This window comes from Acinonyx jubatus, chromosome A3 (assembly GCF_027475565.1).
Source record: "Acinonyx jubatus isolate Ajub_Pintada_27869175 chromosome A3, VMU_Ajub_asm_v1.0, whole genome shotgun sequence".
Classification (NCBI taxonomy): domain Eukaryota; kingdom Metazoa; phylum Chordata; class Mammalia; order Carnivora; family Felidae; genus Acinonyx; species Acinonyx jubatus.
The window spans coordinates 89,113,992-89,141,148 of record NC_069388.1 but is presented as its reverse complement, the minus strand read 5'-3'; the positions used below and the strand labels follow the sequence as shown (position 1 = coordinate 89,141,148).

Here is a 27,157-nt window from a genome sequence, read left to right as displayed (position 1 = left end):
TACTGGAATAGATAGTGCTTTATTGTTTACATGTTTCCCCATTTAATCCTTGCAGCAACCCTGAGGTAGGTATTATTATCCCCACTTTACATATGAGTAAACCAATGTTCCTATATTAGATTACTTGCTGAAAATCATACACTTATTAGTGGCAAAGCCACTGATAATCCCAAACCCAAGGGGACTCTTTTGAGTAGTTCACAGGCTGCTGCCAAGGTAAGTAGAGTTGAAACTTCAACTGAGAAGGACTGGATCATTCACTGGAGCTCAAGGGGGTCCCCCACCAGGGATGAACGAGGCACATACACAGGCCAAGACCAGGACTGAGCAGGAGAAGCCTAGAGCATCTGGGAGCTGTGAAGCAGGAAGAGGTCTTTATGTTTGGTAGGAGTTGACAGTATCTTCAAATACACACAGAGCCCAGTTTCCAGGGATGGGAGAAACAAGAGGGCATCCAGCAGCTGCAAGTCCAGGGCAGGCCACAGGGAAGGGATGGTGGGGCAGGAAGAGCTGCCGCTGTGTGGCACCCCTCAGCTTGGCCAATGTGTGGCAACCTCGAGGCGTGGTCCTTTAACTTTGTTAAGGCCTTGAGAATCTGATGAAAGCCATAACCCCCCACCCCCATAAAAACACAGACTCACAGGTACAGACAACATTTTGCATATGATTTCAGGGAGTCCATGGACCCCAGGTGGAGAACTTCTGATTTAGGGCGAGGGTGTCAACCTGAGTAAAGTCACGGATACAAACCTATTTTTTTGCAACTTCTACTTCCTATGACTATTCCCCTTTTGTTGTCCCTTACACTTAGAATGTTGTGAAGTTTTTTTAATGGGAGCCAAAGAAGGCGGTCCAGCCTGTACTCCAGCCAGAAAAAGAACAGCTGTGCATGGCAGTGGTGGCAGCCAGGAGGCAAAAACAAAGAGAAAGATGGGGTCACATGTACCGTTGTCCTTCCCACCCAAAAGGTCACTTGGGGAGTTTTTCTCTACTCAAGAGAAGGGTTGTAGGAGATGATGGGGATGGGGTGGTGGCTTGTTTCCTTTTAGAAAAGAAAGCCATTCCTTCACTGCCTGCAGGGTCTGAAGTTCTGCAGGCAATGCCTCCATTCCCACCTTCCCCTCCTGACCCCTCATGAGTACACCTGAGCATTGGCCCAGTCATTCATGCACATGTGGCCAGGCCTCCAACGAACACCTGTGTATACACACACACTCTTTTACAGAAGAAGGAAAACTGGGTTGGGGGACATCTCAGGGCAGAGATTTCATGTTGTGACATGGGGATCATGCACTCCCCACAGAGAATCCAATAAACTAAAGAGAATGAACAAAAAGATCAATGCACACTAGCCCCACACCACCTCTAGGGGCCTTCCTTCCGGCCAGGGCCCACCAGAAGGCAAAGTCATAGCTATGTTCTGTTCCCCATCCCCAAACTAATGGGCCCAAGATGGGGGGCCAAGGCTGAAGGGGTCGCAGCGGTTCAGAGGGCAGGCATGGGAAAAGTCCTGATTTGCTGGAGAAGGCAGCTCTGATCTCACATGGCAATCAGGAAATCAAGCACAGGCTTGGGCCAGAGCCCAGCCAGGCCCAGAGTAGGCAGACACAAAGTCTAAGTGATTACACAAAGACCAAAAGAGAACCCAGAGGCCATGACCGTCTTCCAGGCCCACTACCCCCAGCATCTTAATGGTCATTCCCTCCAGGGGCTACCAATGCACTAGCGGTCATTTGCCCTAGATGGATGTTTCATCACATGTGGCTAGAGGAGCCCCAGTGAGCCGAATGTGGGCTGGGCTCGGGCAAGGATCAAGCAGGAAGGGGGGAGGGAAGCCACCAAAGCCACTGCTCCTCTTGGCCAGGGCCAGGGGCAGCCGCTCATCTTCAGGAGAAGGAGAGGGAGGGTCCTGGCTGTAGCTTGTGGTCCCAGATGGTGGGGCCCCTAGGTCCAAGCCCACCTTGTCTCTGGCCAGAAGTTCCCTCTGTCGCCGTCGCTGCTGACGCCGACCAATCAGAAGGAGAGTCAGGGATGCTGCAAGAACCCCCAGGACAAAGCCAGCCAGTCCCGCCCCTACTGTGTGGGCCTGACTTGCGGGGCCCCGCTGGCTGCCCCATACCAAGCTGTAAGCAGCCACCACACGGGCAGCCCCACCCTCCTGACATTCACAGGCATAAGCACCCATGGCTCCTGGGGTTACCACCACCTCCAGCCCATCCCGCCGGGGGGTAAGTGCAGTCACTCCACTGGGCCGGTGCCACACACAGGACGCCCATGCTGAACTTGGGGAACATGGCAAGACCACATGCGCAGCTGTAGCCACAGGAACTTCAAACACTACTGGGCGTTCTGCAGAGAGACAGCAAAGGCACAAAAGGTAGTGATGCTACCGGCTGGGATGTAATGCAGAGAAATGTGGCATGATATCAGATATAAGGGGTCGTGGGGACAAAGATAAAAAGTAGGGCCATGGGTCACCGGCTGCCCAATCTTCCAATTTTTAAAGCAGATCCAAAATGGACAACATTCTAGCCCGTTTTCACCCACTCCACCCACATTTCCCTAAACCATACAGACCTCCTGGCTCTTTGGGACACAAAGAAGAGACATCCGCTGACTCTATGTCTTGGACCAACCTGTATAGAAGAGAATACTTGGTAAATCCAGTGTCAACACCCCCTTCTACCTTCCTCAGTACCACCGAACATTCAGTAACATAATGAGATTACAGCTCCCACCATCTCACAAATCACTCCTGAAACTATCAGTCAACATCCTCTTCATCAATAAAATTTCCCCCGATACCCCTTTTACTCCTCATGACACTTGCCACATCCAATTGTACAGATATTTCCAGAAGACCACAGGGAATTAAATTTGCACTAGGTGTGCTGGAAAAGTGTTTGGAGGTTGCTTTTAAAAAACACATGGGAACCTTCTAAGAAATGTTATCTGGGTATCCACAACCACAAGATTTCTCTGGGGAAAAGAAGTCCATAAAAACTACAGTTAACTTTTTTTCTGTTAAGAGAGAAAACTTTTTTTCTATACAAGTTAATCAAAATTCTGTGAGGGTCATGGCTTGTGAGTTCAAGCCCCACGTTGGGCTCCTTGCTGGCAACTCAGAGCCTGGAGTCCGCTTAGGATTCTGTGTCTCCCTCTCTCTCTGCCCCTCCCCCACCTCTCAAAAATAAACATTAAAAATTCTGTGAGGGCCGGTGATGTGACTTTTTGTTTCATAAAAGCTGTTCATCTCCAAGTAGGACCATTCTGTCTCCAACAACTGTTGATATCTATTAGCCTCTAACGGATATATTTCAAACAACAGAATCCTGGCACTTCCAGGATGTGGGTGGACTGTGTCTGACAGAGGGACAGCAGGATAGACTGCTCACTCCAAAAACCTCACCACTCCCCAGAGGGAGACCTCTATCAAGCTGTCAGTGGAGATCAACCAAAAGCCTCAACCAAAGATAGGCTCCATTTGAGTGTGAACTCCTTCAACATGAATTAAGGCATCTGAAATGAGCTCCGAGACTGGTATGAATACATTACAACCTTCTGGGTAAAACCAAGGTCACTTGGTCTGGCTGAGAGTGGGGAACATGGGAAGGCCATATGTGGGCTATAGCTACAGAAACTTCATAGTCTTTCTTGCTTGTAGGAATTGAGGTTTGGAGCATAGAGTGCATACAGGCACCAACTTGGTAATTTCTTGTATTAACAAGAAATATATTAGTATATACACATACGCCACATTCCCCACACACATTTATATCTTAAGGGGACCCTGAGGCTCAAGTACACAGTATACCCAAGAACAATGAAATTCTTATTTTAATGGATATTAAAACAATGAAGCACTGGCCTTGTCTTAGACATTTAAGAGTTCTACCAAGAGAAACTACCAGATCAAAGTTCTTAATGAAAAACGGATCCCCAAAACAAGTACTTTTAATTCTAAAATACTGGTAACCTTACAGTTCAGCAATATGTACAAATATACTGCAGATTAACTAGGCTTCAACATAGGAAATCTCAAAGTCAGTTTTGAAAAAATACTTTCTAAGCAATCAATTAAAAATGTTTCATTAAAGGGAATCTTACTTAAAAATTGAAAGTCTTGGGGCACCTGGGTGGCTCAGTCAGTTAAGCCTCCGACTTCAGCTCAGGTCATGATCTCAGGGTTTGTGAGTTCAAGCCCGCTGTCAGGCTCTGTGCTGACAACTCAGAGCCTGGAGCCTGCTTTGGATTCTGTGTCTCCCTCTCTCTCTCCCCCTCCCCCACTCATGCTGTGTCTGTCTCTAAAAGTATAAATAAACATTAAAAAAAAAATTAAAGTCTTATGAAACACATCAATCAGGGTGCCTGGGTGACTCAATTGGTTAAGCGCCCAACTCTTGATTTTGGCCTAGGTCATGATCTCATGGTTCATGGGATCCAGCCCCAAGTCGGGCTCTGTGCTGACAGCATGGATCCTGCTTGGGATTCTCTGTCTCCCTCTCTCTCTGCCCCTGTCACATGTGCGTTCTCTCTCTCAAAAATAAATAAATAAATTTTTTAAAAAAAGAAAAGAAACACCTCAATCGATTGCAATTGATGGACATTATTTGAATCCTAACTTAAGCAACTATTTTTAAGTCTACCCACTTGAGGAAATTGGAACATTGATGGAATGTTTCATGACATTAAGTTTATGGTACTATAATGATAATACGCTTATTTTTTTTAATTCCTTCTGTGTTAAAGACGTACTCTGCAAGATATATGGATAAAGTGACATGATGTTTGAGATTTGCTGTAAAATAACTGGGAGTGAGTGAGGGTATTGATGAAACAAGATTGGCCAAAGAGTTGATAGTTGTTGCAGCTGAGCAACAGATGATGGGAATTCATTATGTTATTCTGTTTTTGAATGTTTGAAATTCCCAATAATAAAATGTTTCTAAGAGAGTCCTTATCTGGTAGAGACACATATTGAAATATTTTATGAATATGATGCCAGGGATTTGCTTCAATGTGACATATGATTTTAAACTATCTGCTAAGGGGAAAATAGATGGTAGGATCCCCCAATGGTCAAAAGGAGACCAATTAAGGGGTTATTAGAATAACCCGGTCAAGAAGTGATGATGGCTTGGACTAGGGTGATAGTGGCAGAGATGGAGAGAAGTGGCTGTGAACTGAGGAAATCACAGGTGGAGCTAGAGTACAAACTATAATACAGTGCAGGCAAGTCTGGCTGGAGAAATTGGAAGGATGGAGATCCCATTCTCAAGATGAGGAAAACCATGGGAGGAGCATGTGAAGGAAAGAAGAAACAACAGTGCATGCTAAAACTTGCTAAGCTTGAGTTGCTTGTGAAGCATCCAAAAGGAAGATCAAGTAGGTGGTTAGATAGGGAATTCCGTAGCTCAACTAAAGGCTCATCTGTAGTTGTCACTGGCACTCAGTGCCAGCAGTTGGTGTTGAAGATAATGGGAATGAAATCACCTAGAGAGTGTGCAGAAGTGTAAAGAGAAGGACTGAACCCTGAGAAATATCAACATTCAGAAATGGGATAGAAAAGGAATCAGTAAGGGACACAAACTGGTAGGAGAGGGAGGAAGCCCAGGAGAATGCAGAGTCATAGAAGGCACGAGGAAGGAAAGAAGGAGGAGTCAACTGTGAAAACACTTCTGAGTGCTCTTGTAAAATGAAAACCGAGAAGTGTGTGGCAACCTGGAGGTTGATCAAGGTCAGCGCAAGAGGCAAGGACATTGATGAGGCAACATCAGATGGACAGACACATGAATCAGTATGGGACTGACAGATGGACACACAAGTGACACAAACAGAATACACACACACACACACACACACACACACACACACACACACACGTAGGGCAGCATTAACAGATGAGAAACAGACATAAACATGTGGATGGGCCAGTACCCTGAAACGGCAGGCAGGAGACCAGTGCAGTGACACTCACCCTCCATGCTCCCCAGCATGGGCCACACACGCATCCAGCCGGAAGCTCCAGGCACACACAGGGTCTTGGGCCAGGATGCACTCTGAGCAGCTCTGGAGACGGCCACAGTTGGTTGTGTTCACTTGTGTCACCTCAGTATGGGAGCCCACCAGGAGCCAGTTCTACAGAAAAGCAGTGAGGAAGAAGAACATGCTGGATCTCTCAGACTTCAGGGTAACCAACTGGATCTGGGCTCAGATGTCCCCCCAGCAAACTCCCCAAAATCTACAACTCACTTGATACAATTTCATGCTCTCAATTGGCTGTGGCTCAGGGAATAAGGCCAGATCCTCCAGGACGCTGAGCTGGGCTCCAATCTGCACTGCTCGGTGGAGGTGTCCATCCTCTAGGAAGCAGGCAAGGGGCAAGACACAATGACAGCTATACCTGTGCCTGGGACTCTGACACCTATATGTATGGGACCCTCTCTGTGACAGGGGCATGTGTGCACTGGATGGGCAACTCACTTGACTACGAAATGTACCTGTCCCCAGGTAGAGCACATCGTACTCTTTCCCTGAGAGGCTGGTCACCCTGTGGGCCACAATTCTGAGATAGGCTGTATCTGTAGTGACGAGCAGGGGATGACCATCGGTGGGAAACACCGGCCTGTCCATGAGTGGGTGGTCCCGGATGAAGGTGAGCACACGGTCAGGCAGGGAAAGTGATGAGCCAAACTGCTGGAGTTTCATGTTGTTGGCGATGCACTAGAGGAAACACAGGATGGGTGACAGTTTCCCAGGGGCCAGGAAGTCTCCGTGATGCTTACTTGGGCCCTTTCTCTCATGCAGCAATTCAGGTGTGAAGGGAAGAGATGCCTCAGCCCCCTCACCTCTCCAGGTCTGGGCTGGGGTACGTCATTGTCCATGACAGGCAGTCCCCTGTTGCAGTCATGTTTCAACTCTCTGAAGGGACCATTCAGCACTGTCCGAATGTCTTGTGGTAGAAAGGCACAGACAGCAGAGATGGCAGCCCCCTCCCTGTAAGAGCACAGGTTGGAGCCACGTATCTAGAGGGAACTAGGAATCAGCAACTCATCCCGAGATGACCCAGGAGAAATGCAGGGACCATGACCCAGGGAGCCATGCATCCTGCTCCAGGGCAGAAGGAACAGGGCTCCAGGGAGAGCCTACCCATCCCCATGTCTCTCCCACCCTGTAGCTCTCCTCCACACCAGGACCTCCTCACCACTGGGAGGAAAAGATGCCATAAAAGATGAGGGTCCCCGATCCATGCTCAGGTCGAAGAATGGCCATGTCCTGCAGGACACTGGAGGCCCGGCCATGCTCAGGCCCTGGACATAGCAGGTCAGCCTTCAGAAATGTTGTCCATCTGTGCTGGAGGGTCTTCCGGCCCCCAAGGTCCCCCTGGGTGACAAGCACATGGGAAGTTCTTCTTAGAAGGCCAACATTATGGGAAGGCCACATTGTGTGTGGCCTTAGAGGGCCAACATTGTGGACACCAATATAGGTTTCCCCTGTCTTCAGGGCAGACACAGACAGATGAGAAGACAGATGCACAGAAATGCAAGGATGATGATACAGAGCACTGCATGGGATAATGAGATACAGGGTGAAAAAGGTCACAATAACAATGATGGTGACTAAGTTCATTGTGCACTTTTGAAATACTGTCCTACATGCTTTACATAAGTTACCTCATTTTGTCCTCAAAACAGCCCTTATAGCTAGAGGTCATTAATACTCTACCTTACAAAGGAGGTTCAAAGACGCTAATGAACCTGCCTAGAGTCACAGAGGCAGGCCTAGCACTTGAACCCAGGACTCTCTATTTGCAGTTCCTGCCTTTACCTCTCCACTAGTCCACCTCCTGGGGACAGTGTGTCACAATGGTAATTATGGGGGTGAAAAGCCAGAGCCCTTTCCCCACACCCCCCAACTCCCAGAAAAGGAGTCAAGGCAGAGGGAAAAAAGGAGACAGAGGAGAGATGCAAAAACAGGGGCCCAGAAAGGAAAAGACAAGAGGACAGACAGAGCAGAAGATAACAGACAGACAGTCGGGACGGTGGTCTTACCGCACACACACGGGCCACCCGTGGGACCTTAATGCGCTCATACGAGTCAAATGCTCGGGAAGTCTCCGTAAAGAAGAAGTAGATCTCATCATCTCCGTCTTCATCTCCCCAGTCGGCTGGGCTCAAGGCCACGGCTGCAACAAAGGCTGGGGCTGGGGAGACCAGTGGCTTCAGATATCAGACACAGCCTGGGGCCACCCGGCCTCAGCCAGCTCTGTCCCTCATGCACCCTGCCCCCTCTCCCCACCGTTAAGCCAGGATGGCAAGGTCTCTGTCCGAATCCAGTCCTCAGCGCGACCCACAGCCCGGGAGATAATCGGCTCCGTCCCCAAGTAGTTTTTCACAGTGGCAGCATAGAGGACCCCCCCTGCAGGGCGACAGGGAGGAGATGAGCTGTCAGAGATGACTGAGGGAAGCAAAAGGGGTTGTAGGCAGCACAGAGGATAAAGCAGGGGGCAGGAACCCTAGGAGCTGAGCGCCCATGATATGGCAGGCACTGCTAAGCACCTGACAGGCAACATCTCACTTAAAATCCACATAGACATAAAATGCTCTGGGGCAGTAAAGGCAACATGCGTTAAGGGAAACCTGTTGGAACGTTAATGTGCAGGAAGGAAAAATAAAGGCTGCCTTTGTGCAAATTGGGCTTTTTTGTCTGTTGGTTTGTTTGCTGTTGTCAGTGTTTTCAGTATGCTTCTATCCCATAATGTACTAATTATACTATGACTCTCCAGGAAGGGGGTTTGCTTTGCAGTATGCCCAGTCTTACTTTCGCTCTCCCCCTCTGGTAAATGTCTGACAGAACTAGTCTTCTTTCTGATTGGGGGTGGACATTGCTCTGGAATGAGTCACAGCTTTAGGGTATACCAGCATCACTTGGGGAATTGATCGAAACATAGATTCCTGGGCCCTGTGCCCAGAAATTCTCACTTAGTAGTGTTAGGGGATGGCCCAAGAACTAGTTTCAAACAAGCAGTAGGAGTTACCCTAATGTGTAACTTCACTTTGAGAAACCTCACTTTGGGAAACAGCAGCCTGGGGGATTAATGAATACTGCATGGCCAGCCAGAGAAAGCAATGAGGAGTCAGCCCGTTCCTCCTGGTACAGTGCCGGGGCAGAGGCGCCCTACAGATGGTGAGGACTGGAGGAGAGAGAAATCACACACTCTGAAGGAAGGGGAGGTGCAGCCCTGTGAGCGGAATGTGGGACAACCATAGCCACCCTGTAACACAGACAAGGCTCAGACAGACTAGGAGAAAATTGCTCCAGGAGTAAAAGAAGGTCATGACCCCTTGGAGGAGTTTCAAGTATCACAGAAGCTCTGGACAGGACAGAGTGGCATTTTCCTTCACCACCTACTGCACAGAAGCCACTGTGCCAGGTGTTAAGCACATTGCTGCCCCCAAGAGCTCCCGTTTGAGTCTAGAAGACAAACATGTGATCAGATTCCAGGAGGCGTGGACTAACAGATGTGGAGGGGAACACGGAGGAGAACCCAGACACATCTAACGGGGGGAACAGCATCCAAGAGGTGACATCTGAGCTGGGGCTGAGGAATGAGCAATCTGCCAGATGGAAAGACTTCAGGGAGGAAGACAAGCAGGTGGCGACAAAAGGAGCCATGTTCAGGGATATAGGCACTCCCCGTGGCTGCAGCTCTGGCAGGGCCCAGGGGGCTGTGAGACTAGTGAGCAGAGATAAGCTGCAGGTGAAAAGATGGGCACCCAATTATAAGAATCTGCTCTGCCATGCCTGGCAATGTGGACTTTATCCTACAGGGAAGAGTACAGCTGCAGGTTTTCTTGAGGAAGAGAGTGACATAATCAGTCCAGGGTGTTAAGAAGACAGTGCTAGTTAAAAGGCCATTCACACAATCCAGGCAAGAGTGGAGGGGTGGAACTAAGGTAGCAGCAGAGGGGGAATAAAAGGGTTGACTGGGGAGGTATTTCTGAGGCAGAATCCATTAACAAGATTTGAAGATCAGTTGAATATGAGATGTGAAAGAATGGAACAAAATAATGTCTTTAAGGTCTCCAGCTTATACGATGAATGACAGCACAGGGTGATACCATGAGCAAAGGCAAGTAATGACAGGAGAAGGCCCATAAAGGAGGTAGTTGGGGAGGAAGCAACTTCAGATGTAGAACGTGCTAAGGTTGCAGTCTCCTCAGGACATCTGGTCAGAGATCCTGGAAGGCAATCAAACAGAAGGGCCTACACAACAGGGCCAGTAGGCAACTTGGGAATTGGGCTGAAGCCATGCCATGAATATGACAGCCAGGGAGAAAGAGAAAGTGAGAAGAGATCCCTGGGAATACCACCATTTAAGGGGAGAAGCTACATGAAGATAACTAGGAAAATCAAGTCAGAGAGAGGCTAGAGAAGCAAGAGAGGCTGGTGTTTTAGAAGCCAGTGCATGGAAAGCCCAGCAAGAGCTATGAGGGCTCATGCACCTTGAAGGAAGCAGTAGTGAGTAGGGCCACTCTGGGGAAAGCACAATCATCCTAGGGTCACAGATGCTTGAGCAAAGTTGCATGTCTCAGGCACTGGAAAAATAACCCTATTTTCAAAAATACTTTATACAAAGCAAAAAGAGTTGGAAACCCTCTGAGGGCAGTGGAAAAAGTCCCAACATTTTGGAGCTCAGAAGGCTTGGCTTTGGACCCTAAATACTTACAAGTAGTATGATCTTGGGCAAATTAGATTCAGGTACCGCAAATACAGCATAGAGATAATAAGGCCCTCCACTCAGCGACACTGAGGGTTAAATGCAACACAAACATAGAGCCACACATAGGCCTGGCACATGGCCGGCATTCAGTGCATGTTGAGTTGTGGTTCCTTATGTGGACCACAAAATGGCACCCCATTCCCTCCCAGAGCATTTCAGGAAGGAGAAAACCAGGTTAGGGACATAGTCTGGCAGTACATGGAGGAGCAAACGAGCCAATCTTCTGTACTTCCAAGGTGGGGGGGAAAGTTGATACAGAAACCAGAGCTACAATGAAAAATCTCCCTACAAGCATTGTACACAAAACACTATAAAACTTAAAACCCTAGCAGAAGGGGTGTCATGGATGCCCTGAGAATTGAGGGAGATATGTGGAAGAGACAGTTATGAATATTTAGGAGCATGATTTGGTGTGGGGGTTGGGGGGGATGGGGAGCAACAGTCATAAATGATTTTCAGGGACCCAGCAGTGGATGGAGGTAAAAGGTCCCCAAAGTTTCTAAGAAATTAATGGGGGCATTCAGAAACTCGGAGCCTAGAATTGCAGAAGAGCACACTCACTCAGAGAGAAAGAGCAGAAGGTCACTGACACTAAAGGACAGCAGGAGGGGTCAGACACTTTGGGAAGAAGTAGTAGGGTTCCAGGTGTTCCAGGAATATCAAGGGGCTTGAAACACAGTCTTACACACACACACACACACACGCACGCACGCACACGCACACACACGCACGCATGCACACACCCCCTGAGGAGAAGGAACAGCGGCCATCACGGTCCACAGGAGGACACAGGATCACCACATGCCCTAGATTCTCCAGGATAGTCTCAATTTCAAATATTCTTTTGGATTGCTCATATAATAAAATATCCCTGTAAGTGCAATTGTGGCAAGTTAGTACTGAATGAATCAATTCAGTAAACATTAAAACACACATTTGTTATTGGCAACAGATGATGTGCAAAATAGAGTAGTTCCCATAGTGTTAAATTCCGTGAGCAAGCTGGTTAGGAAAAAAACACCAGGTATCATATAACCCTATTTAAAAATATACATATATGTATATATGCCTGTAGATATAGGAAAGATTGGAAGGAGCCATAACTCTACAGTGTTAATGGTATTTATTTCTGATCAATGGAATCACAATGATTTTTATTTTCTCCTTTCTACTTTTTTGTACTCACTAAATATTTTTTGTAGTTACCATCTTTTATAACTCAAAAAATTAAGATATTTTAATTTTAGAAATACTGGGGGAGAAAAGGATTGAAAGCCACAAAAAGTAAAGAATCACAGCCAAAGAAAAATCACATTCATGTGGAAATAGATCTCTACGTACCCAAGCATAAAGCCTGTGACATCGGCCTCCCAGGTGTACTAGCAACCAAACACCGACAGCCTAGAATGCCACCATGGCAGTGAGTGTCTCACTACACCCTGGGGGTTGAAATTTTCACTCTGGTATCAAAATGGCCACTTCTACACTTGTACCCCAATGTTTACAGCAGCACTTTCAACAATAGCCAAATTATGGAAAGAGCCTAAATGTCCATCAACTGACGAATCGATAAAGAAGATGTGGTTTATATACACAATGGACTACTACTTGGCAATGAGAAAGAATGAAATATGGCCATGTGTAGCAACATGGATGGAACTGGAGGGTATTATGCTAAGTAAAATAAGTCAGGCAGAGAAAGACAGATACCATATGTTTTCACTCATATGTGGATCCTGAGAAACTTAACAGAGAATCACAGGGGAGGGGAAGGTGGGGGAAGTTAAAGAGAGGGAGGGAGGCAAACCATAAGAGACTCTTAAATACTGAGAACAGACTGAGGGTTGATGGGGGGTGGGGGAGAGGGGAAAGTGGGTGATGGACATTGAGGAGGGCACCTGTTGGGATGAGCACTGGGTGTTGTATGGAAACCAATTTGACAATAAATTACATTTAATATAAAAAAAATGGCCACTTCTAAAGAAGATATACAATAGGAATAATCATTCATTAGCTTTTTAAAAAAAGGATTTTAAACATGCTCTGGCCTTCCTCCACTCCCTTTTCTTCTCATGGTCAGAAATTTGCAAGACAGATAATTCCTATCCTAATATTCTCTATTCCCTTATCTAAGGATTAGGCCAGCTAGACACTTTTTTTTTAAATAACAGCCTATAATGAGGACATAACTAGATAGTTGGAGATGCAGTGTTTATTCTACCTTTTCCTCTGTCGGTTACCTAGGATTTCTAAGTGTCTTGTTTCAGTGTGTGCATGCTAGTCTTGGGACAATCGCACTGAAATTTAAGAAGGAAGCTTGACCCTAAAATGCTGGCAGCATGCAGTGCATCTGAAACATTTGCAAAGCTTCTTGGCAGACGCAGTAATCGCAAGATGCAATGAGATTAAACAGAGATAAAACACAGGGCAGATTCTGAAAGAGAAAGAACAAAACCTCCCTCCTTCTGCTCTTCTTGATAAAAACCCTATCTATTATAGGATGTGACAGGGAGAACCGAGGATAACTGACTGCTGTCTCCAGCTTGGGTACTTGGGGCAGGGGTGGGGGAGAGGAGGCAATGGCACTATGCACTCAGAGGAGAGGACACTAGTGGTGGAGCAGGTTTGGGGGAGATGAGTGAGGATGATGAGCTCAGTTTGGGACATGCTGATTTTCAGATTTCTGTGGGACATGTATGTGGAGATGTCTGGAAGGCAATTGGATATATGGTCTGTAGCTCCAGATAATGTCTGGGGGGGCATCAGAATGCAGTGGAAGCAGAATCCACGCAGCTGGTTGAGATCACAACTGCAGTGAATAAGAAGAGAATAGGACCTTGACTGGGGGTCCAAGGAACCACAACACTGAAAGGATGAGAGGAAGACAAAGACCCCCAAAGGAGACAGAAGGAAATGCCAGTGTTCTTAGGCTAATGTGAACATTACTGTCAAAATATTTGCATTTTTCCAAACTGGAATAGTGCAAATAGAAATACTGAGATAATTTTGTTAATTTGATCTAAGTGCAATACAAATAAATGTCACATTTGAAGAACAAGATTTGAGACTTTTTCCTAAATAAATACAAGTACCAATGAACACGTGAAAAGTTGTTCAACCTCACTAATGGCGATGCAAGCAAAAACATATAAAATTGGGCTCTGGAAGAGGTCACTGTATGTTTATTAACTATATTACTTGGGGGGTGCCTGGGGACTCAGTCGGTTAAGCCTCCGACTTCAGCTCATGTCATGATCTCACAGTTTGCGAGATCGAGCTCTGCGTCAGGCTCTGTGCTGACAGTTCAGAGCCTGGAGCCTGCTTTGGATTCTGGGTCTTCCTCTCTCTCTGCCCCTCCCCAACTTGTGCTCGCTCTTTCTCTCTCTCTCAAAAATAAAAACATTTTAAAAAGTTAAAAAATAAAAATAAATAAATGAACTATATTACTTGGGATTGACAAGGGTGTAATGGAAGAGGTCCTCTTGTCAATGCTGGCGGGACTAACTGGAGAGCAATTTGGCCAAATCTACCAAGTATCACAAAAGCCTTTACACTCTTTGGCCCAGCAATTCTACTTTCTAGATTGACTCATATGCAATTAATTAGATTCATGTAAAGGATTTACATAAACATTTATGTGAAAAGATTTCTTCCACTGCATTATTTATAAAAGCAATAATTTATTTTAAATTTTGAATGTATAATTACATGGGAATAGATTGGGCTACATTCAAGTGAGAGAGGAGTACGTAATCACCAAAACTCATGTTTTGGGTAATTAATACTATGACAAAATGTTCAGTATATAATACTAAGTGAAATATGCATAATAATTCCAATATGTTACAAATATACACACAGACACAGCCGAAGAAAATACAAGTAATAATAGTGGCTACCTAGTGATGATTGAATTACAATGAACTTTTCACTTCCTTCTCTATATATTTCTGTATTTTCTCAATTATCTATAATGCACACTGTAATTCTTATAATTTAAAACAAGAGATACTCCTGCTATTATATTCTAATATTTTCATTACTAAAAGCTCTTCTTTTTATTTCAAAATACCTCCATTATCCTTAAGGACATTTTCATAGACCCTAACTGCGAATTTGGTTCTAGTTCTTATGTAATGTTGCCACTATTTTCTAGACCGCTATTTTCAAAACAAAAGGACAGCAGGGCTTAACAGATCAACATTGAAAACTCCAACCAAGTATTGGCACTTAAGTCAAATTTAAAGAAACTTAAATTATAGAGCAAAAACTTCAGAGGACAGTGTATAATGTTGGGATTGACTGTGATTTGGATCTAAGACAGAAAGAGGCATGGGAAAACTAGCCATTCTAAACTGTTAGAACTATTTCCAACCATCAATTATCAGCTGAAAGCAACCTGAATTTCATTACCTGGAGAAAAAAAAAAAGACTTGAAACCCTCTTGAAAAATGTTTTTCCTTTTAGAAAAATGTTTTTTGTCATACAATGATCTTATTTATGAAATTTGTGTTGTTAAACCACATGCTAATGTGAATTCACTTGCTGACTAGAACACAGAGAAATTACATGCAGAAGGTTAGATATAAAGATTCCTGCTTGCAACAAAGAAAGTACGTTAATCGATTGCCTTAGATTGTTGTAATTGAGAATTCATCTTGTTGATAAAAAATTATGTAGAATCAAGAGATATTCATCATTTCTAAAACTGATGAATCTTTCTTAATGAGCCAATGACTGGCTCAGAGTTTTGCCAAAGATGCTTGATAAAAAGTCAGGAAAACTATTGAGTAAACTGTTTTATGCAAACATGTATAACTATTAACAAGATCTTGTCAATTTCAATTGCAGATAAAAGACAAAAATGACAAATCTTGTATGCAGTAGGTTTATACCTGATGTTCGTTTTCAAACACTTTTGTTATTTTATTACTTTTCAGAAAAGGGAAGTCATTAACTGTGTAAGGGTGATTTCATCTGTATAGCTAGCTTTTTAAGACTTTTCCTATAAAGTCATACATAAGAAAAAAAATGTCACTGTTAGATCTTGTATCCCAATTTTTGTCTTTCATAAAATGGAATCCAAAACAATAGGTAAAAATTAATTTTACAATTAAGTTCACAGCAAAAGTAAGTCAGTGAAGAGGAAAAAAGCAGTATAATGAATGATGCTGAATCAACTGATCAACTAAATGGGAAAAATTAATTTAGATCTCCATCTCATGCCATTCATCAAAGTAAGTTCCAAATAGGGGCGCCTGGGTGGCTTGGTCGGTTAAGCGTCCGACTTCGGCTCAGGTCATGATCTCATGGTCCATGAGTTCGAGCCCCGCGTCGGGCTCTGTGCTGACAGCTCAGAGCCTGGAGCCTGTTTCAGATTCTGTGTCTCCCTCTCTCTCTGCCCCTCCCCTGTTCATGCTCTGTCTCTCTCTGTCTCAAAAATAAATAAATGTTAAAAAAAAAAAAAAATTAAAAAAAAAAAAGTAAGTTCCAAATAGATCAAAGAGTTAAATGTTTGGGGGAAAAACCTGTAAGAAGAAAAAATTTATCTGCTAACTGGGAAAAGATTTAACTTAAAAATGTAATCACAAGAGAAAAAAATATAGATTTGAAAATATATTCTATCTAATAATTAGCCCAAGAATACAAGCAGAGGATTTACCAAAGAAGAAATAAAAATAAGTACTAAAACGTGAAAAATGTTTAACCTCATTAATATTCAAAGAAATACAAATTAAAACAAGGTGCCATTTTTAGCCTCAATTAGCAAAGATTTTCAAAATGACAATATGATTCTAGCGAAATTATGTGAGAAAAAACAAACACTCTCATTCCTGCTGATTTAGGGTGTAAATTGGTACACTCTTTCTAAAAACTCAATTAGCAACAAATAATGAGCCATAAAATGTTCACACCCTTTGATATAGTAATCCATTCCCAGGAGTCTCAAGATAATCTAACATGAGGATAAAAATTTATGCACAAGTATGTTCATTATAGTTTTATGGGTAATAGCAAAAACTTTGAGGTAAACTAAATAAACTTGGAAATTAAACTTACATAAGTGATTTAGGATTGCTTAATTAAATTGTGGTATGCTCAAAGAATAAGTAGTATCATATTATTAAATTTCTTCATAAAAAATTTTAAATTGTATAGAAATGACTATGATATAAAATTACATGACAAAATTCAAAATTAAATCCATGTAGCATGACATTTAAAAGTTTTACAATAGGGGCACCTAAAATGGCTCAGTCGGCTAAGCAACCAACTCTTGATTTCAGCTCAGGTCATGATCTCACGGAGTGTGGGTTCAAGCCCCGTGTCTGGCTGTGTGCTGACAGCACGAAGCCTGCTTGGGATTCTTTCTCTCTGCTCCTCCTTTGCACACATGCTCATGCTTGCTCTCTCTCTCTCTCTCTCTCTCAATATAAATAAATAATATTTTTAAAAAGTTTTATAATACACACATGCTCATAAAATTTTTATTAACCTTATTGTTTTGTACTATTGTGAGAATATGGCCGGATTCTCACTAAATTTGAAGGGTGTACATGGGGTGATCTGACCTAAAATACAGGCTACGTGGCACACAAACAATTCACTTTGTGGCTGCCTAAGGATCAGGCAGTCATTCTCCAGAAAACATTTGGGCATAAACTGTGATTGAACCATTCCACACTTGAACAACTGTATAGAGCTGGGTCAAAAGAAGTAACAGCAGGAATTAACAGTCATTACTGATGACTGGTTCCTCTGAGCAACAAAGGACTGGCCAGCAAAATATATGTGCATGAGTGCACATGCGTGTGCACACACACATTTAAAAAGCTAGAAAGAAATACCCCATGATATGAGCAGTGGTTTTCTGATATTCTAGAATTGTGCCAAGATGGTGGACACTAGACACATGTGGTATTTCTGTTTAAACTAAAATTAAATAAAATTTAAAATTCCTTCGTTCGGCTAAACTAGTCACATTGTTCAAGGACTCAAGAGCCACATGTAGCTAGCAGCTATCGTTTTAAACAGCACAGACATAGAACATTTCTATTGTTCCACAAAGTTCTTTTGAACAGTGCTGTTCTACAAGATTTCTTATGTTCTTCTTTATACTTTTTCCAAATTTATTACAATATGCATTGTAGTAGATTCCTCTTAGAAACAAGGGGGAAAACACCATGAGAAAAGAAAAAGAGGTTAACAGAGCAAACACTCATACTAGAGGTGCAGAGGACATAGTCTCTAGAGAAAACCCAGGGGAATAATAATCTAGGGAAAAGCAGGAGGACACAGGCACCGTGGGAAGAACAGGAAAGGCTAGAAAGAGACACGGGAATAATAGACATTGCAAGGAAAGGAAAGAAAGGACACAGAAATTCCAACAGCAGGGGTGGGGAAGGAGGCAATTACAGCAAGGAGCCACAGATTCTGGGCTCTCCCCACTCACCAGCCATTACAGCTGCTGACCGCTGAGCTGGCTCAAAAGGACATTTCCCTCGGCCACTCTCAAGTCTTTCAACCTGCTGGAAACTGGACACATCCTACAGACCAGAAGGGGGCAATTGGTTTAGGGTCATGGGGAGGTTCATGGTGAGAATTACAAAGATGGTCAGATGAAAGAACAGTTCAATTTCCATTCCAATCCCCATCCGCTACCATCCCCATACTCCCAGTCTATTCCTGATTCCCCCACCCACCCCGTCATTTCCCATCTCTGCCATCCCTCTTTTCATCCATTTGCTCCTCTTCCCTCCATTCCCCTAGTTCCAACACCCACATGTCCTGATGAAAGAATACCACAGACAGCCCTAGAAGATGCTAAGAGGCTGAGGGGGCAGATCTTTCCTCTGAAATGCTAGGGTTTGCAACTGGCTGGAGAATATGTGACTGGACAAGGGGGACTAAGGGAAGAAAGCAAGTCTCCTGAGGGCTAGAGCTCTTAGGAAGGGTAAAGAATAGTTCAGGCTGATATAAGACCACCGGAAGCAGGGGCTTAGAGAGAAGGGCCATACACCCCCTACTCCTACCCAAGGATGAAAGACAAGACCAGAGTCAAGGAAACATAGAAGGGGGGAAGGGAATCTGTAAAGTCAGTAAAGACCTGAAACTCAGGTAAGAATTTGAGGATTTGGCAAGTAACTGCCTTCTTCATCCAGGGACTACAGCAGGACTGACCTGGACAGGGGCGAGAGATGTAAGAGTTCCACCAGGGCCAGCTGGAAGTTACCTCAGCTGAGCATCCAGCACTAAGAGAGCACTTCAAGATAACATCTAAAAATGGCAACCAGGGATGATGTCAACCTAAGACTGGCAGGGAAGTTAACTGTGGCTGCTTAGGAATCAAAGTTATGGCATAGAAAAGCCAGACACAATACCTCTAGTTCACTAGGGAGGGCATATGGTATTGCTGGAGCCTAACTACACTGATGGCAGTTGGAGTGGGAACGTAGATCTATATCCCCTAAGTGTAAGTATACTACTGACCCATTCTAACTGCTCATCTATTTGCTATGGTTGGCAAGCAAGGTTTTACTTTACTGAGAGCCTTGAAGAAGGCCTGTTAAAATTAGATGTGATCTGAGGTCTCAAAAAAAGGGAACACTGGGTCAAGAAAGTCTTCTGGAATGAGAAAGTCTTCTGCCTCCACAGGGGCATAAGCATCTCACATGTGAGGCAGTGGGAGCAGCCTAGCCTGAGAAAATGACGGATGACAGTGAGAGATTACCAAGATGTCTGGGCACTTTGGACAAAGGTTAGTACATGCTGCTGTGGCCCATCTGTGACCTCTCACCTAAACTACAGCAGTAACCTCCTCCTCTCCACACTGCCTAGCCTTGCCCCCAATTTACTCTACATACCCCCCACAGATCAATATTCCTACAGTATCAGTCACTACCCTGATAAGTTTTTGAGCAAGGAAGTGACAAAATGGCCCACCATTGCCTAGAGTACAAACACTTTAGTCAAAATTACTTACTTTCTAATACTTCTCAAAATGAATACTTTCTTCTAACCAAACCTGGGTCACTTGTTATTCCTAGAAAACAAATTATGTTTTCTGATCCCTCTGCCTAAAACTACTCCCTTACATTTCATCAAGGACTCCTTTTCTCAATGCTCACCCTCCTAATCTTTAGGCTGCATTTGATACTTTTGACTCACTCCCTCCTTCAAATATTGTCTTGATTCTCTTGGAAGCCTACCATCCTCCTCCTATCTAATTGTTTCTCTATCTCCTTTGGTTGTTTCTATTTTCCTTTCTAGCCCCTAACCATGTATCATAAAGATCAGTCCTTAGTCCTTGTCACACATATTTCAATGACCTCACTCATTCTTACATTTCCAGCTAGATTTTCTATGCAAATTATTGCCCAAATTCTCTGAAAGTGTGATGCCTTCCAATCTCTAGTTTGTGTTGGCACTTGACTGCTGGACTTCCTCACAGAGATGGTCTATCAGCCCCCTTAAAACCCAGTATGTTTTACTGAAGTATGGAACAATTCCTCTTACAGTTTCCCCAGATGGCATCATTGTGTTATCTAGGTTTATAATCTTTCAGCAAGTGAGACTCCTATTAACCAGACAGGTTATGTTTACTGTCTTATCAAAGTGACATTTCATTAGGGTCTGAAGGGGGCAAGACCACTCCACCACAGTCTCTGTCTGAGTGTTGAGATTCCTCACTGCATCATCAGTTGTGGTGGAGGCAAGTCTCGCTAGCTGAAAGACAGCTAGGTAGGAAGGCTCTCACCAGGCTGTAAGGTTGGAATCCATCCTTTGGCTTTGGCCAAGAAGGGTATAAGACATATAAAGGACCCTCCCCAGGTGGTTAGGGGGAAAACAAAAGAAAAGATGGCCCCTGTTACACGAAACAGGTCAAATGTCACAAGATAATGAAACCAGGTAAGGTCGTCTGTGCTGCAGACTGGACTAGAAGGACCAGGGGGTGGGGCAAAACCAGAAACACCTGGATTTAAATCTTGGCTCTGCCGCTGCCACTTATATAATACTAGACATGGTACCTAACATTTTGGAACTTCCATTTCTTTGCTTGTAAAATGAAAATAAATAATACCTAAATATCATAGTGTGGTGATAAGAACTAAATTCAATTTTGAATGTAAAGTCCAGCACCAGCCTGGGCCAGAGTACATCTTCAACTGAATGCGAAATCTTGTCACTGCTATTGGTGTTTAAGTCTAGCATTTTTCTGTTAACTGCTGGAATTCTCTCAACAAAGCAAACTAAAATATTTTCCTCCAGGGGCGCCTGGGTGGCTCAGTCAGTTAAGCATTTGACTTCAGCTCGGATCATGATCTCATGGTTCATGGGTTCGAGCCCTACGTTGGGCTATCCACTCTCAGTGCAGAGCCCGCTTCAGATCCTCTGTCTCCCTCTCTCTCTGCCCCTGCCCCACTCACATGCTCTCTCTCTCTCTCTCTCTCTCTCCCTCAAAAATATGTTTTCCTCCAATGAACTGTCACTCAATGGCAGAACTTCACTTTTAGTTAGAGCTGGTAGGTCCAGTGCTTGAACTTCCTTTGTAAGAACCTTCATTTCTCTGAGCAATCAACTCTGAGTGAGTCGTTGTGTCTGGATCAGCTAGTCAAAGATCTCACATAATAGTTATACATAGTCTCAAAATCATCAGTCTGGGATGTGAGAGGTTTAGCACTAAGGATTGAGGCAAGAACTTCCTTAAGCAGACGGGAGTGCCAGGTAGCAGGATAAGACAGTAAAGGCAGAAGAGAACTTTCAGGAAGTCTAGAGGTCAGTCTTAGTATATGGCTTGAAGTGTTAACACAGCTGATTTGGGGGGTAGGGAGCCTGTGCCCTATATTCTCCTACAAACAAGCCGTGACCAAAGGATGCTCCTTCATTTCATATGCCTGCTAGATAGGAGTGTTCAGAGAAGGAGCTAAAAGTCATGGGAGTGCAGGACACAGATCCCTGGCTTTACTCTGGTTACTGATTTTTCTCAGGAGTAGTTAAGAGTCCAAGTGACACCAATCCTGACAGGACGTACAGAACATTTTATGTCCAGATACTTAGAATCTAACAACCATCAGGGTCCCCTCAGACAGCTGAGGAAGAATAGAAGGCCCTGGGAAATTAACTTGGAGTGATCATATTGTCTATAAGCCATGGTGCTGCTATTCACACCCTTGGGTTCCCCAAGTGTGTGCAGCCTGGAAAAAGACAAATATGGCAATGGCAGTTCCACACTACTTTCTGAGCTTTGTAAGAACTGTAGAGAAGCTATACCCTCAGCATTACTTGATGGAACATAGAGATTTTCAATACCACCCTGACCTGGAAACCTTGCCAAGATGAGGAAGCTATGCACACCCTGGGTGGAGAGTCTTTCTCATCCACATTATGAAAAGGACTCAACATAAGCCCAACTAACCCCAGGGCCAGCCTAGAGGGACTGACCAGGGCAGTCAAACATATACAGTCATAACACTGGAAACAAGAGACCTGAGGATGGCCTTCTGCAAGGAGGGGTTTGGAGATGCACACTGATAAGATCCAAGTGGCAAGGAGTACTGCAGTTTGCAAAAGGATCAAGTCAAAATCTACAGCTAAGGATCAGGGTCAGGAGAGAGAGTCATTGCACTCCCTCCTTTTGCTCCTTGGAGCAGAAAGGGGAGCCACTGAATACAAAGAACAGGAGAGGTTTCTGACTCATCCCAGGTTGTTGTCACAAGTGCATACTGGCAGAGGACCAGTAACTGACTGTTGGATAACTGATGGGAAAAGCTGAGGGTTCAAAAACATTAAAACCCTCCTGAGATGCTACCAGTCCCAGTAACTTTAGAAGCCATGACTAGCTAGATATGATTAGGGGTGTACATGTACCAAGCCTGCCTGAGTATGAGGGCAAAGACATCCAGGGCTCTGGCAGCAATGAACAGGACTTAGAAGAAGAGACGGCTGACAAAGTGCCCACTTTGAAGGCAAGATCCAGAATACGGGCCAGCAAGTACTACATTAGTGGGTAGTGACCTCAGAAGCCATGAGAGCAGAGGGTCACAGCCTGCGCAGAATGAAGTCAGCAGTGGGAGAAGGTGGTGAAAGACAGTCACCCACCTTGGGAGGAAGAAGCAGGCATGGATTATGCTGATTAAGAAATGGATCTAGGCTGCTGGGACAAAGCATACACAGGACAAAGGAAACACGAGATACTAGCCTCGGAAGTCTCTCCTGAATTTATCCTCTCCCTAGCCTAGCTAGCATTCCTAATTTCCTTCACCATCCCTCTTCTCTCTTCTCACTCTGTGTACCTCACCTTCTACAGACAACCTGCCTCGCCCTCCCACTCCTACTCCCACCCTGCAAAGACATCCCTCACCCCCAATGCTTTTCATGCACAAGTGTTGCTTTAAGCATGCTCCCTGTCATGGACACTCACAGGAGACCATTCCCATCCTCCCACCCGTCACTCACAATAACCCCGCACTTCGGGTCAAAAGCGAAGGTGCCACAAGTGAGGAGGTGAGAGGCATTGGCAATGGCGAGAATCTGGACAAAATTGTGGCATTCATCCTGGGGGTCAGAGATGATTAGAGAGAATCAGAAGCAGCAGGTACAGGGAAAGGCAGGGTAGTGTCAGGACAGTTAGATACAGCTCCGGGATCAGAGATGACAGGGGATGACATGGTGTTAGAGCCCCTGCCTGGGCCCACTGCTATAGGAGCACTGCAGGTGACAGACACAGAGCCAGGGCTGGAACTAGGTCTCAATGGGACACTTGGGACAGGGCCAGGATTCACACCTACCTCCTTCTTGCCTTTCTTCCTACAGTTCTGTCTGTGGGCCTCAGGCACCATCCAGTCAATCTGAGAAAGGAGGAGTGACTGTTTCTCCCGGATTCTCCCCAAACTCTTCCCAAGTCAGGGTAGGTGAAACAGTTCCACTATCACCATCAATTTGAGAACTTCAGAGACAACCCACCCCCCAGCCCCCATCCCTTCAGTCAGAGCATCATTTTTCCAACTGGAGGTCTCCACCCATTAATGAGTAATGAAATCAATTGTTTTTAATTTTAATGACATAGAATATATCAGAATGTATCACATACAGGAGAGTAGATACTGTTTCAAGAATGTGTTCTTTAAATACACACTTCCTGTACTGGGTCAAAATGTACCATATATTTCTTACTAAGGGATGGTACAAAAAAGTTTAAAAGCTATTGCCCTAAAGAAATGTGATTCTAATGATTCCTCTGCCCACTGTCACCTGAAACCTGGTTACTGTGGCCTCCTCTAGCATTAACCTTCCTCATAACGTCCCCAGTCACCATGACCCCCTCCCATCACCCTTAGCTGAGATAATGAAGCCAATATTCTTCCTATATTCATTTTTACCGACACTCCCCCCTGCCACCACCACCACTGTTCCATATTTAGTTATTATGAACACACACCCCATCTCATAACACTGTGGATCTAACCACATGCTCTGGAGTCTGGGGTCCTCCCCACTTTCATTTCTCACCCTGCGGGGTCTCTCCCCTGAGAAGGGCAGGGATAAAGCGAAGATGGTGTCCCGGGCGCCGACATAAAGTGTATGGGAAGCAGGATCCACAAGGAGGACAGAGTAATTGTATGTCTGAGGGACGGTGAACCGGGTGAGATAGGAGTCAGCCTCTGGCAGGAAGAGAGGGTGAGAGGGGAGAGTGATATCAGCCATTGTTTCATAAGGGTTGGGTCCACAAAGACAAAGCCAAAGGGCTCAATTTCTGTTTTCTTCCAAGTATCATTTATTTAGCAGCCATGAAGGGTAAAAACAGGGCTTTGACAGGCCAACCACCTAACTTCCCCAAAGACAGATAACTGATGAGGCCAGAATATTTAGCATACAATGCAGCCAAGTATGCTTTTTCTATAAAAATAAAACACTTTATTAAAATAACAGCATAAATACTAAGTCTGTAATTTCTATCCATAGCAACATGATACATAATTTGAAAATACCTATAGGAAGTACAAGTACCTTCTTCTCTAAATTTCCTTTTTTAAAAAAAAATAACTACTTATTAGTAACTTGTTTTTACTTGGAAGGGAAATGATTCACTCTCTTCACCAACACTTTAGGAGACTATCTCCTGTCTTCTCACTGCTCTTGTACCTCCCCAACCCCACCCCATTTCCACCCAAAGAGGGAAAAAGTGGGCATGAGAATGTGCTGTGGAGAAGGATCAGCCCCAGTTTAAATGTGGCTCTTTCACTTACCAGCTGTATGATCTTGAGTAAGTTACTTGCCCTGAGCATCACTTCCCTCATCTGTAAACACCACCAATCAGGCTTGTTGACAGAATTAAATGAGATGACATATGTAGAAGTAACTGACATATAGTGCATGTTTCACAAATGGTTCCTTTTTTCCTTCCTTAGGCATGTGCTCCATTTGGGCCAAGTCTAAACTTCAGTGTCATCATTCAAAATTCCATTTAAGATTATAACAAATAAGTTAGCAGGAATTTATCTTCTTAGCTCACTCTGGAGCCCCTATCCTTGTACCAATACAGCTCTGCTCTACCTGGTTCATCTGCTCAGCTACCCTCAAGACTTGACAGAATGGCTACCAGCCATTCATTCCTGGATGTGCTGATGTATGGAGCCCCACCCACCCCATCCTCCCACACCCATACTCAAATCTGCGCTGGACCTGCCTACTCTCTCATGCTCATTATAAGCCCTGGAACACCCAACCTCCACTCGTATCCCCAACTCTGTTTCACCTTGCTATCTAGACTTCTCTGAATTTCTGGTTATCAACCTCAACGCCATTTTGTGGCTATTGCTCCAGCACAAACCAACCCCAGGCTCTGACCACAACTTTGTCTTCTGGATTCAAAGTAACCCTATGTCACTAGGCTGAAGTTTAGACTCTAAATTACTATTACCCAGTTGCGAGGTTTTGCCAACAGGTTGCCCTCTCAACTTCACTGGGTCTGCACTAGGTGCTAACACTCAGTGCCCAATGAGAAGAAAACGAGGTCCATGGCCATACCCATGCCCACCTCAGCAGAGAGCTTTTAAAGTGTGAATCATTCCAATGACCATTTTTAGCCTGGTGGCATCCCTTGGCTTCTTCCAGATCTTTTCAAAGGACCAAATCTCCACCCTCCTTTTTTTTTTTTCTTCTGAAGACTTTAGAAATCATTTAAACAGAACTTTAAATCAACTCACTGAATGACTTCCTAACATTCAATGTAGGGAATGGGTAGAGAAAGCACGGAATGCTGAGGAGTTAAGAGGGTTACGACGGATCCACAGATCGTGTATCAGACAATGGGAGTTGGTGTAAGAGCTGTGAGAGGCCTGGGAAGTGGGTTAGGGAGATGAGGGCTTCGAGCGAGGCAAAAAGCCTGCAGGGAGGTAGAAATGATAAGGGAATAAATTTGAGAAGTGGGCAGATGGAGATGCTGAGTTGGTCATCAGAAGGATGGGTGGCTGGAATAGAACGAAAGACCAATGAGTTTGGAAGCAGAATAGGCATCAAGCTGGTGTGAGGGACACAGGTGTATGTTTGGGCAGAAGGGAATAAGGGAGTCCATTCCCCGAAATGGACGACCTCGGGGAAACTTCCATCCCCTCCCTGGGCCTCAGTGCCCGCTTCTGCACGATGAGGGGCTTAACTCTCTCACGGTCCTGCCAGTAAGGGGCAGCAGGAGCCGCCTGGGCGTGTCATGGGAGCCGAAGCGCGAGGCCGGGAAGCGATGCTGCGGAACAGCAGAGCGTGGGGGTCCCGCCCGGGTCCTGGAGGGGCGTGGGCGGCGCGGGACTCGGTGCGCAGCGCGGAGGGGCCCCAGAGCGCCTGCCCGGGCTGGTAGGTAAGGGCAGGTGGGTGCCGGCACGTGCAGGCGGGGCCCGGGAGCGGCGCGAAGGGCTGAGGGCGAGGGCACCCACGTCTTACCTGAGATAGGAAGCGAGGTCCTGGGAACCGAGCGGGGAACGCGGCCGGATACCGGGCCGCTCAGCACCGCCAGCAGCAGCAGCGGAAAGGGCGAGGCCGGAGGCGGCTGGGAGCCCGGGCGGGGCCGCCTGGCAAAAGCCAGCATCTTAGGCTCCGCCTGGCCGCTGGGTGGGGCGCGCCCTGTCACCTCCGCTCTGGGCCGCGGTGCCACCGGCCTCGGCCCCACTCGAATCTCCTCGGTCCGGTTCGGCCTGCGTCGGCCAGAGGAGAACGCAACCCAGCTCCGCCTCTTCAAGAAGGGACTAATGGTCGGGCCGATTTCCTCCTCCAGCCAATCGGAATTGGGTGGAGGCGGAGCTAAGGAGCGGAGAAGCCCAACCCAGGTACAGGAGGAGCTAGACCTAGGTCTAGGTGGGAGTTCTACTTCGGAACCGGGCTGGA

General features: G+C 45.3%; 1 protein-coding gene across 2 annotated transcripts; it reads right to left on the bottom strand.

Moving 5' to 3' along the window:
• SEMA4F (ssemaphorin 4F) lies at positions 1-27,040 on the bottom strand. Of its 2 annotated transcripts, XM_027072130.2 has the most exons (14): positions 26,717-27,025; positions 24,293-24,444; positions 23,572-23,631; positions 23,240-23,338; positions 18,237-18,330; positions 8,299-8,418; positions 8,052-8,203; positions 7,205-7,383; positions 6,849-6,996; positions 6,501-6,723; positions 6,253-6,362; positions 5,978-6,138; positions 2,578-2,636; positions 1-2,349 (listed from the first exon to the last, which is right to left on the bottom strand). In XM_027072130.2, exons 1-14 carry the CDS (start codon positions 26,859-26,861, stop codon positions 1,739-1,741), a joined length of 2,313 nt encoding a protein of 770 aa, XP_026927931.1. In that variant the 5' UTR covers positions 26,862-27,025; the 3' UTR covers positions 1-1,738. The 2 variants fall into 2 exon arrangements, with proteins under 2 accessions (XP_026927931.1, XP_026927932.1); XM_027072131.2 differs by lacking the exon at positions 23,240-23,338 and having other exon boundaries at positions 26,717-27,040.
• Between the last annotated feature and the right edge of the window lie 117 nt (positions 27,041-27,157).

What these genes read in the sequence shown, in the direction of transcription:
- SEMA4F (XM_027072130.2), bottom strand. Translation starts at nt 26,861, where the DNA reads ATGCTGGCTTTTGCCAGGCGGCCCCGCCCGGGCTCCCAGCCGCCTCCG. An exon ending in ACCCGAAGTGCGGGGTTATT is followed by an intron (nt 18,331 to 23,239) that starts GTGAGTGACGGG and finishes TCTGGTCTGTAG; the next exon opens with GATGTGTCCAGTTTCCAGCA. An exon ending in GGGTGGCCCGTGTGTGTGCG is followed by an intron (nt 7,384 to 8,051) that starts GTAAGACCACCG and finishes CTTGTCACCCAG; the next exon opens with GGGGACCTTGGGGGCCGGAA.